The sequence below is a fragment of the Erpetoichthys calabaricus genome, chromosome 1 (genome assembly GCF_900747795.2).
Source record: "Erpetoichthys calabaricus chromosome 1, fErpCal1.3, whole genome shotgun sequence".
NCBI classification, from domain to species: Eukaryota; Metazoa; Chordata; class Cladistia; order Polypteriformes; family Polypteridae; genus Erpetoichthys; species Erpetoichthys calabaricus.
In genome coordinates, this window is record NC_041394.2 from 26816470 (window position 1) to 26829119 (window position 12650).

General features: G+C 43.3%; 1 protein-coding gene across 3 annotated transcripts in view; it reads left to right on the top strand.

Annotated features, from left to right (window-relative positions):
• Positions 1–12650, top strand: part of enkd1 (enkurin domain containing 1) — a 44930-nt gene that overhangs the window by 25173 nt on the left and 7107 nt on the right. For 2 of the 3 annotated variants that reach the window (XM_028796532.2, XM_051932500.1), the window contains exons 5-6: positions 1913–1945; positions 2299–2451. In XM_028796532.2, the coding sequence (XP_028652365.2) occupies positions 1913–1945; positions 2299–2451 (186 nt within the window). The remainder of the gene's footprint in view (positions 1–1912; positions 1946–2298; positions 2452–12650) is intronic. The other variant, XM_028796540.2, reaches the window with a different exon arrangement.

Consider the following 12650-nt stretch of genomic DNA (forward strand, 5'->3'; position numbering starts at 1 on the left):
AGCGCTTCTATAAACTTAATTTAAACTTACGTTTTACACCGTGCTTTGTTTCCCTTATGAAGATGCTTGTATGGTTCACTCGCTCGCTTCTTATTGTTTCGCTCCCTTCTCAATTGTTTAATGAATTTTTTGTTCTTTGCTGTTTGCGGCACCAGAGTTGAAGCCCCTAACGTTGCGGTCAGCAAGTCAGCTAACATCCGCCATGTGCCGTCTTTCAGTTGCGAGAAGCAGATCAGAGAATGGTTTTAATAGTTTACTTTCAAATAATGCAAAGAGTATGCGACACGTGTTTCTCCCTAATTCTGGACTCATCAGGCGTACACACTCACTGCATCTGCTCTCGGGAATCGAATCTCGAACATCAGCGCCAGAGGTGAAGCCCCTAACGTTGCGCTACGGCGTGTGGTTCGTTTATACCTCGTGTCTTCTCATTAAACTTTTATCTCGTGAATATGTTATTGCAATCCGCAGCGGGAGCGTTTCTATAAACTTAATTTAAACTTACGTTTTACACCGTGCTTTTTTCCCTTATGAAGATGCTTGTATGCTTCACTCGCTCGCTTCTTATTGTTTCGCTCCCTTCTCAATTGTTTAATGAATTTTTTGTTCTTCACTGTTTGCGGCTCATCCTTCATTTCTCCCTACTGCGTTCTTTTATCTCGCAAATATGTTATTGCAATCCGCAGCGGGAGCGTTTCTATAAACTTAATTTAAACTTACGTTTTACACCGTGCTTTGTTTCCCTTATGAAGATGCTTGTATGCTTTACTCGCTCGCTTCTTATTGTTTCGCTCCCTTCTCAATTGTTTAATGAATTTTTTGTTCTTCACTGTTTGCGGCTCCTCCTTCATTTCTCCCTACTGCGTTCACAGTCTTTTCACGTGATTACGTGGGAGGCGTGATGACGTGACACTCGACTCCTCCTCCCACGGCCATCGAGCTGCCATCCATTACAGTATATTGTGAAAAAAGAGGTTCCAGTTATGACCATTACGCGTTGAATTTCGAAATGAAACCTGCCTAACTTTTGTAAGTAAGCTGTAAGGAATCAGCCTGCCAAATTTCAGCCTTCCACCTACACGGGAAGTTGCAGAATTAGTGATGAGTCAGTGAGTCAGTGAGGGCTTTGCCTTTTATTAATTAGTATAGATTTATATAGCTCAAGATACTGTTAGAAATCTCAACAGTACTTTAACCTAGAATGGTTCTTGTTTCTCAGCCTCAGACATGTTCCTCGAGATTACTCAAACAGATTAATAAAGTCCTGAATTCTGTCCAAGTAGTATTATGTCAACACTCTGTTAAGTGCACAACTGTCTTGAAGCTTTCTCTGCTCATTTGGTGTTTTTGTTTGCCTTTCACCTAATGTCTTATGTGATGTCCAGGAGGCTAAAGGTTATGTAATTGTGATTAACCAACAAACTTTGAATCACCCACTTCCCTGAACTTGCACACTTTACCTTCAATCTTCTCCCTGGTTCTAGTTAAAGAAACATCAATAATTGCCCCTCTTCCTTTTGTTGGCTTCCTCCATCTGAGGTAGAGTAAGGTCTAGAATAACCATCTGCTTAGTCATACATAACATGGTTTAATTTTCATGCTTTTCTATTGTCTATGAGGAGACCCCCAGGTGTCCCGTTACTTTTATTTTGTACTCTTCTTTCTTCCTACATCATAAAGAAGTACATGGTAGAGTCATTGGTGAATCTAAATTTCTTATTGGAGAGTGGGGGTAAATATATGGCCTGTGATTAGCATCTCAACAAGGATTGGTTGCTGTCTTCTTGTATCTGATGCTTCTAGAACAAACTTTGGTTTCCAAAACACTATAACTAAAAACATTGTTTTAGAAAATGAAAAGATAGGTGTCTATTTCTGTGCACTGTTTAAGTTATTTTCTCTTTTATTTCAGCAGAATCAGGCAGTTTCTGTCCCCATCAATGAGGTTAGTGCTCCTGGAAAACGTGACTTTAATGGTAGATTCTGAATGGTGTGGTGTAGTTTACTTTGATGCCTGTGCATGCTTGTATGTTGTTTTCTGTGTGTCATTATGTCCATACTGCCATTATAGTAATAATCTGTATAATCTTTAATTGATTTTTTAAGAAAACATCACTCTTTTTTTATTATATTCAGTATATGTAAATTGATTTTCAAAATGTAAACCTTCTGTGTAGTGCATCTTAAACAGCAGCGTCGGCTGTTTATTTAGAATGGCAGTGTGCTTGCTCTGGTGATGCTATTGTGGGCTCCTTTAAAAATCATAATAATATGTGTTCTACTTTGGTGACCATTCAGGAAACCTCGCCACCAAAAAAGCCAGAGTATCATAATTTTCTAAGAGCGTATTCTCGCTGTGGTGCCGGAGGTCGTCCAAAAAGCTCCCAGTCTTTCAGCCTTCAGAAGTCTCAGAGTTCTGCCACATTGAAGGAAGACATTAATACATCAGAGGTAAGTGTAAATCTGTATAAAGGGAGAAAACCTAGTTTATCTTTATTTAGCAAATAATAAAACCAAGCCCTAGGAATCAAATGACTTTGAGGTACAGTATATATGTGTATATATATATAATATGTGTGTGTGTGTGTGTATGTGTGTATGTGTGTGTGTGTGTATATATATATATAATATCCATCCATCCATCCATCCTCTTCCGCTTATCCGAGGTCGGGTCGCGGGGGCAGAAGCTTGAGCAGAGATGCCCAGACTTCCCTCTCCCCGGCCACATCTTCTAGCTCTTCCTGGAGAATCCCAAGGCGTTCCCAGGCCAGCCGAGAGACATAGTCCCTCCAGCGTGTCCTGGGTCTTCCCTGGGGCCTGCTCCCGGTTAGACATGCCCGGAACACCTCACCAGGGAGGCATCCTAATCAGATGCCCGAGCCACCTCATCTGACTCCTCTCGATGCGGAGGAGCAGCGGCTCTACTCTGAGCCCCTCCCGGATGACTGAGCTTCTCACCCTATCTCTAAGAGAAAACCCAGACACCCTGTGAAGGAAACTCATTTCAGCCGCTTGTATTCGCGATCTCGTTCTTTCAGTCACTACCCATAGCTCATGACCATAGGTGAGAGTAGGAACATAGATCGACTGGTAAATTGAGAGCTTTGCCTTGCGGCTCAGCTCCTTTTTCACCACGACAGACCGATGCAGAGCCCGCATTACTGCGGATGCCACACCGATCCGCCTGTCGATCTCACACTTCATTCTTCCCTCACTCGTGAATAAGACCCCAAGATACTTGAACTCCTCCACTTGGGGCAGGATCTCGCTAACAACCCTGAGAGGGCACTCCACCCTTTTCCGGCTGAGGACCATGGTCTCGGATTTGGAGGTGCTGATTCCCATCCCCGCCGCTTCACACTCTGCTGCGAACCGATCCAGAGAGAGCTGAAGATCAGGGCCTGATGAAGCAAACAGGACAACATCATCTGCAAAAAGCAGTGACCCAATCCTGAGTCCACCAAACCGGACCCCCTCAATGCCCTAGCTGCGCCTAGAAATTCTGTCTATAAAAGTTATGAACAGAATCGGTGACAAAGGGCAGCCCTGGCGGAGTCCAACTCTCACTGGAAACGGGTTCGACTTACTGCCGGCAATGCGGACCAAGCTCTGGCACCGTTCGTACAGGGACCGAACAGCCCTTATCAGGGGGTCTGGTACCCCATATTCTCAGAGTACCCCCCACAGGATTCCCCGAGGGACACGGTCGAATGCCTTTTTCAAGTCCACAAAACACATGTAGACTGGTTGGGCAAACTCCCATGCACCCTCCAGGACCTTGCTAAGGGTGTAGAGCTGGTCCACTGTTCCACGACCAGGACGAAAACCAATTCCTCCTGAATCCGAGGCTCTACTATCCGACGGACCTTCCTCTCCAGGACCCCCAAATAGACTTTTCCAGGGAGGCTGAAGAGTGTGATCCCTATATATATATATATATAATATGCATTGTCACGCTTGGGTCACAGATTTGCACAGAGACACAGGAGGTTGTAGAAAAGAAAGGAACTTTATTCAAAACACTGCAAACAAACATTTTTCTCTTTTGAAAAGTTTAAACGTGCTCCTCCATGACAATTCAGAGATGACAGTTTCCCCAGGTGGAGGGAATGTCTGAGAGAGGGATAAGGAGAAGCAAGAAATCAGTTTTAACAAAATGAGAGAAGCCCGTGCAGGCTTTTTGAGAAGGCGGAGCACTGCGCGAGAGGCAGATTACGCGACAGAGCCGGCCAGAAGGGAAAGGAGAAATATGACGGTAGTCTGTGTATGTTTCCTAGGGGTTTTCCCAGGGGCGTCTGTATCTTTTGGGGGTACGATTAGCTTCGCAGCTCACACCCCCTCCCTCAGCTTTATTCACGTTTCCGTGAATCAAGCGATTCTCCAAACCAGGTTTAAACAGACGTGACAGCACATCAGCATTAATGTGCTCAGAGCCAGGTCGATGCCTGACTTCAAAACTGTAAGGTTGTAATCCTAAGAACCACCTCATGAGACAGGAGTTTGTATCCTTTTGATGGTATAACCACTGAAGTGGAGCATGATCAGTTACTAATGTGAACTTCCGTCCCCATAAGTAATAGCGTAGTGCTTCTATAGCCCATTTAATTGCCAAACATTCTTTCTCAATAGTTGAATAATTGCGTTCTCTTGGGAGTAATTTCCTACTCAAGTATATGATAGGGTGTTCTTCCCCATCAAATACCTGGGAAAGAACCGCGCCTACTCCGAATGCACTAGCGTCTGTTTGTAGTATAAAATCTTTAGAGAAATCGGGATTTTGCAGCACTGGATAAGAAGACAAAGCTTTTTTTAAATCTGAAAAAGAACGTTCGCAAGGTTCTGTCCAAATAATAGGGCGTTTTTTTTTTCCTTTAGTAAGCTCTGAGAGAGGAGCGGCACCTATTTGCGAAATCAGGGATGAATCTTCTGTAGTAACCAGCTAGTCCAAGAAAAGCACGCACCTGTTTTTGCGTTTTAGGATGTGGATAAGCGAGCACCTCCTGTATTTTCCTCAATTGTGGACGAAGTAAACCCCTGCCCATCGAGTAACCTAGATAATGAGTTTCAGACATACCTAGTTTACATTTCTTAGGGTTAGCAGTTAGTCCAGCTTGTTTCAGGCTATCAAATACAGCCTGTAGACATTTTAAATGTGAATGCCAATCATTGCTGAAAATCACCACATCATCAAGATACGCCCCAGAATATTCAGAATGTGGACGCAGAATTTGATCCATCATTCACTGAAAAGTTAAAGGAGCCCCATGAAGACCAAACGGGAGTCTTGTAAATTCATAAAGTCCATCAGGAGTCGCAAATGCTGTTTTCTCACAACTGTTAGCCTCTAGAGGTACCTGCCAATAACCCTTTGTGAGATCCAGCGTGGAAATATAGGTCGCCTGACCCAGTTTTTCTAAGAGTTCGTCTACCCGAGGTATTGGGTAAGCATCGAATTTAGACACCTTATTCAAGCGCCTAAAATCGATACAAAAGCGAACGGAACCGTCCGGCTTGGGAACTAACACGGCCGGAGAACACCAGTCACTTTTGCTTTCACGAATCACACCTAGTTCGAGCATCTTCTTGACTTCTTCGCGCACAATATTTCTTCGTGCTTCCGAGATTCGAAATGGCTGCATCTGCACCCGAACACCGGGTTTTGTGGAGATTTTATGTTCTGCTAAACTAGTGACGCCTGGCAAGTCTGAAAAAACATCAGTGTTCTGTTCTATTAAGTTTAATAATTCTGTCTTTTGTGAATCAATCAAATCTTTGCCAATGACATCATCAGTCTGAGAAACAGCAGTCAAGGTAGTGCGAACCTCTTGTCTGTCGTGCCATTTCTTTAAGAGATTAATATGCAAAATTTGAAATGGTTTTCTCCGACCAGGTATTCTAACCTTGTAATTTACTGGTCCCATACGCTCCTCAATAACTGCTGGGCCCTGCCATACAGCTAGAAATTTGTGTGGGTCTAACGGTACCAGTACTAAAACACGATCGCCCGGTTTGAATTCACGAAGCTGACTGCGTCTATCAAATAGATGTTTTTGTGTTTCCTGTTCACGTTGTTGATGCTCCACAGCAATAAAAGAAAGTCTGGAATTTTTTTCTTGTAAGGAAACTATTCGCTCTGCAAAACCCTCCCCAAGTGAAGTCGTTTCATGTCCTATTCATTCTTCTCAAACAACATCTAGGACGCCTCTTGGACGCCTGCCAAATAATAGTTCAAAGGGACTCAAACCAGTGGATGCCTGCGGTGATTCTCGTACGGCGAACAAAACAAAAGGCAGGACAGTGTCCCATGTTGTGGGATTATTATGAGCATCTCTTCTAATCATTTGTTTCAGGGTTTTGTTAAATCGTTCAGTTAAGCCATTAGTTTGTGGATGGTAAACGGTGGTGCCCAATTTCTTAATAGTGAACCGTTTACATAATTGTTTCATCACACGAGAAGTGAAAGGTGTGCCTTGGTCAGTTAAAATTTCCTTGGGAATGCCAATACGATTAAACATCACACAGAGAGCTTTGGCTACAGAGGAGGAGTTTGCCTTTTTCAAAGCAGTTACTTCAGGATATCGCGTTGCATAGTCAACTAACACCAGCATATACTGGAAACCATTTTTAGTTTTAGGCAAAGGTCCTACAATATCTAAACCCACTCTCTGAAAGGGGACATCCAAAATAGGCATGGGGCAAAGGGGAGCTCGAGGAGGCTTATAAGCGGAGACGATTTGACAGTCAGGACATGAAGTGCAGAACCGTTCAACATCTTTTCCCATATTTAGCCAATAAAATCGTTTCGATAACCGTTCTCTGGTTTTATCAGTCCCCAGGTGTCCTCCCAAGATGTGAGAGTGAGCCAGCTGTAAAAGAATTTCCCTATGTCCCTCAGGTACTACTAGCTGCTCAATAAATTCCCCCAACAAATGGTCAGAAATCACTCTGAAAAGACAACCGTCTTTCTCAAGAAAGTGTGGTGTTTTTAAGCTCCCGCTATCGCGGTTCTGGTAATAGGAGTCACTAGCAGTGTAAGCCTGTTTAAATGCATACTCCAACGTGTTATGAGCACGCTGCAAGCGTACAACACCCAGCTGTTCGCTAGTACTCGGTTTGGGTTCCGAGACATTTACAATCTGAGAGGATGTGGAAGGGCCTTGCCAATCTGAAAAATTGTGAGGGGAGTCTTCCCCAGACTCACTGGAAAGATCTGGTTCAATATGTAATTGGGGATCTAAATTGTTCCCAACTGCCACCAGTTCCCTGTCTCCCTCCCCCCGAATAGGTTCAACGGGTGAATCAACTGGTGAGCCGTGTTCAGCCATTAATATAGGAAAAAGAGCATTCCTTCTGCCTATCAGCAAAGGCCAAGAGCATGAATCAGAAACAGCAGACCACACTTTAAAGTGATGACCCTTATAAGTTAAAGGAAGAAGTAATGTCTCACAGTTCTTAACATCTCCATGTACACAGCGTATGTTAACAGTCTCAGTATTGCTATGGTAACTGTCGTCAAGACAGTCGCGTCTGACAACACAAAGGTCACTGCCTGAGTCCAACAACGCTGTCACCTCTCGGCCCCCGAACTTCACAGAGAAAAATAAGCCATCTTTCTTTTTCGATGGATCCGGGATATTCGAGCAACAAACCTCCACTATGCCAATTTCCATTGAACGAGCTGGAGACAGACGACAATCTCTCACCAAATGACCAGGTTGATCGCACCGGAAACATCTTCGTTCAGTGACGTCCACGACCTCTTTCTCCAGAAGCAGACACCTCATTCGGGGTAGCACCAACTGCGTTCCCTGGAGGTCTAGCCGACGACATCCGATTATCAGTTGCTGATGGTTGACGACGTTCAGGTCCACGTTCAAGTTGACGAGGAAACTCTGGGCGATCCCTTATAGGTTTTAACACAGGATACGGAGTACTGAAGCTACCGCTTGTTTTGTAAGCGGTCTGCGAGCCTTCTAAACGTTGGGAAATAACATCCAGTGATTCAAGATTGTGACGAAGAAACTCATCTCTGATGGGTGCAGGTATTCCAAACAACACTATGTTCATAACAACCTTTTCAACGATGCGCTCTATCTTATCTCCCTCAAACCAGCATTGCGCTTTATGAATCAAATCTTGTATTTGTGCACGAATGGAACTGTCCATATCCAGCCTCCAGTTGTAAAGTGCAAAACCTTTCGACAAAAACGTGGCTTTCCTCAAAACAATTTGATCTTTCAAAAAATCATAATCGCCAAGTTTTTCGTTAGGTACACTTCGTAATGAAAGTAGGGCGTCACTAGACAAAAACGGGGTGATGATAACCGCCCAATGACGTTTGTCCCATCCTAACAAAGTCGCTACTTGTTCAAAAGCCAAAAGAAACAACTCTGGGTCATCAGACGGACCCATTTTCGACAGCACATTCTTAGCATTGTCCGGAAGCGGAGGCAAAGGAACTACACGTCTAGCAACTTGCGCAGGAGTTGGTGGTGGTGGAGGCGGAACATACCGTTGAGCGACTGGAGTAGCTCTAGGAGGCTGTACATACTGTTGGGTATCTCTTCGTCGGACAGGCGGAGGTTGGACACTTGGAGGACGCTCGGAATCTAAGTCATCTTCTGGATCATATGGGAGAGGAACATTCTGGGCGATTTGAAAAATGTATTCGGCTTCCGCTTGTGCTTGTGCGTCCATCTGTGCAACCACTCCTGGTACCACTTGCCACGCTTGGGTCACAGATTTGCACAGAGACACAGGAGGTTGTAGAAAAGAAAGGAACTTTATTCAAAACACTGCAAACAAACATTTGTCTCTTTTCAAAAGTTTAAACGTGCTCCTCCATGACAATTCAGAGATGACAGTTTCCCCAGGAGGAGAGAATGTCTGAGAGAGGGATAAGGAGAAGCAAGAAATCAGTTTTAACAAAGTGAGAGAAGCCCGTGCAGGCTTTTTGAGAAGGCGGAGCACCGCGCGAGAGGCAGCTTACGTGACAGAGCCGGCCAGAAGGGAAAGGAGAAATTTGAAGGTAGTCTGTCTATGTTTCCTAGGAGTTTTTCCAGGGGCGTCTGTGTCTTTTGGGGGTACAATTAGCTTCGCAGCTCACAATATATATAGTGTTTATATATATATATATATATATATATATATAATATATATAGTGTGTGTGTGTGTGTGTGTGTATATATATATATATATATATATATATATATATATATATATATATATATATATATATATTAGGGCGGCATGGTGGCGCAGTGGGTAGCGCTGCTGCCTCGCAGTTGGGAGACCTGGGGACCTGGGTTCGCTTCCCAGGTCCTCCCTGCGTGGAGTTTGCATGTTCTCCCCGTGTCTGCGTGGGTTTCCTCCGGGCGCTCCGGTTTCCTCCCACAGTCCAAAGACATGCAAGTTAGGTGGATTGGCAATTCTAAATTGGCCCTAGTGTGTGCTTGGTGTGTGGGTGTGTTTGTGTGTGTCCTGCGGTGGGTTGGCACCCTGCCCAGGATTGGTTCCTGCCTTGTGCCCTGTGTTGGCTGGGATTGGCTCCGGCGGACCCCCGTGGCCCTGTGTTCGGATTCAGCGGGTTGGAGAATGGATGGATATATATATATATATATATATATATATATATATATATATATATATATATATATATATATATATATATATATATATATATATATATATATATATATATATATATACACACACACTAGCAAAATACCCACACTTCTACTGCTTTAAAATTTTTATTAAGAAGAAAAGTAAACCTTTTTAAACTGAGGGAAAATATACCAATAATTATTTGTTAAGGATCTCTTTGTATACCACGTTGTCGGTTCGGCCCTCCGGTTGTAATATGACCAAGCTGTGCACTATATCTTGAGCATGCAAGGTATAGCTGGCCATGTGAAAAGCAATCTTGCCTCAAATCAATGCCAACCTTTTGTAGGGTCTGTCCCTGAGACTTATTAATTGTCATTGCGAAGCAGAGCCTTACTGGAAATTGGAGGCGTTTGAATTGAAATGGGTTTTATCGGTAACTTCGTATCCAGCTTTTGAGAGTTTAAACATTCATAAACATCAAAGTGTTCACTACTCAAATCGTCACCTGTGAATCTAACATGTTTAAGAGGCATTGGCGGTTGTCCAAAGGTGTAAAATATTTTGCCATTTTGGTGCACTTGAAAGCGACAACTGAACAATTCAGTGGCAGCCATCAACTCACATGCAGAACCATAGGTGAAGGGCTTAAGCATTTCACTCTTATAGTGCTCCTGTGTAGTATAATTATCTCCTGTACCGTCATCAGTCCACACCTTGAACCTGTCCCAGTCATTCAATACATAAGACACAATGTTCTTCCGGATATCAAGAGTGAGCCTGATATGGCTGTGCAATATGTAACACAGAGAATGGAAAAGGCAGGCGCCATCTCCGGGCATGGAAACCACTCGGTAAGTCACAGTTCTTTGATCGATGGTGATCACCTCAATAGACATGGTAATGGGGGTACGGTTGGAATGATAAAGGAAATGGGTACCTGAACAATGTAAACTAAGTCAAAAATACCTACACAATAACTTTAGTCGTAATAAACGAACAATAAAACAGCGGAGAAGCCGTGGATTAAGTAAAAAGGCTGCAGTTATCAGCAGGGAGATGTGAATACCGTGGCGAAGCAAGGAAGGGAATGAAGAGACCGGAGCGACGGACGGCCTTATATAGGTAGGCAGCCAACTACGTGGGAGGCATGGGGATGGGGGACCCAACGCCGCCTCACACGGCGACCGAGCTGCAAGCTATGGACGTATATATGTATGTAAGTAGGATTCAGTTAGCATTGGGAACCCACGTACCAAATTTCTTGAAGATGGGCCCATAAGTAACAAAGACCATTGGAAAGTTCAATATGACGGCCGACAATGGCATCATACCACCGAAATAAGTATGTACATTGGTTTCGGTTAGTGCAGGGAAGTGTAAGTAAGCTGTAAGGAATGAGCCTGCCAAGTTTCAGCCTTTTACCTACACGGGAAGTTGGAGAATTAGTGATAAGTGAGTCAGTAAGTGAGGGCTTTGCCTTTTATTAGTATAGATAATGTGTTGCTATATATTGCCTTTGATTCTTGTAAGTCTAAGCATTATCCTCTGATGAAGACCCCTGATAGGGGTTGAAAGCTCAGGAATAAAAACTACTTTATGATACATGATTAATTTTTTCTCCCTTCGTGGATCTCCAGCTGCAAATATAGATATATATATATCAAAGTGGGACTGGGACTATATATATATTTATATATATTAAATTATGTATGTGTGTGTTTGTGTGTATGTATGTATGTATGTATGTATGTATGTATGTATAATATTGGGTGGGCCCAAAAATAACCGGAAAATATTTTTCAAACGTGTTTAATTTAATTTTCTGTACAAACTACAATTAGTCTCCTTTAAAGTACTCTCCATTGGCGGAAATACACTTATCTAACTGTTTGTTCCATTGTTCGAAACATTTTTTAAATTCGTCTGAAGTAATGCCCATTAATGCTCTGGTCGTTTCTTGTTTTACCTCTTCGACGTCAGCAAAATGCCTTCCTTTCAAGTCTTTTTTCATCCGAGGGAACAAAAAGAATTCACATGGAGCTAAATCCGGTGAGTCGAGTGGGTGGTTCAGGGTTGTCATACCGTTTCTTGCCAAAAATTGGCGAATGCTACGAGCAGTGTGAGATGGAGCGTTGTCATGATGAAAGAACCAATCGCCCGACTCCCACAAATCAGGGCGTTTCCTTCTCACACTGTTGCGCAACCTACTTTTACAAAAAAATTCACTGAACACAAGCACAACCTTACAGACTGATGGCACATGGCAGACTGACTTGTAAGAAGTGCAACTAGATCGCCCTAGCGGCCCAACCACGTACTACAAGTACCAACCTAACAACAACAAAATTCCGGTTATTTTTGGGTCCCCCCTCGTGTATATATATATATATATATATATATATATATATATATATATATATATATATATATATATATATATATAATATATATATATATATATATATATATATATATAATATATTTTCATGGCATTCGTAGTCTGAATCACAATCTGATTGTTTGGGTGGTTACCTACCAGGTAATGCTTGTGGTTGGTCAGCAAGTCGGCTAACATCCGCCACGGTGCCCTCTTTCAGTTGCGAGAAGCAGATCATAGAATGGTTGAAATAGTTTTACTGTCAAATAATGCAAAGAGTACACGACACGTGTTTCACCCTAATTCTGGGCTCATCAGGCGTACACACTCACTGCATCCCCTCTCAGGAATCGAACCTCGAACGTCCGCGCCAGAGGCGAAGCCCCTAACGCTGCGCTACGGCGTGTGGTTCGTTCATTTGACAGCATGTAGATCGGGGTAATTACATTCATGGCATTCGCAGTCTGAATCACAATCTGATTGTATGGGTGGTTACCTACCAGGTAACGCTTGGGGTTGGCCAGCAAGTCGGGTAACATTCTGGTAGGTAACCACCCATACAATCAGATGTCCTGCTCCACTGACAGGCTGAAGAGATCGTTCCTCCCCCACACTATGCGACTCTTCAGTTCCACTGGCGGGGGGGGGAGGGTAAACAGTAACA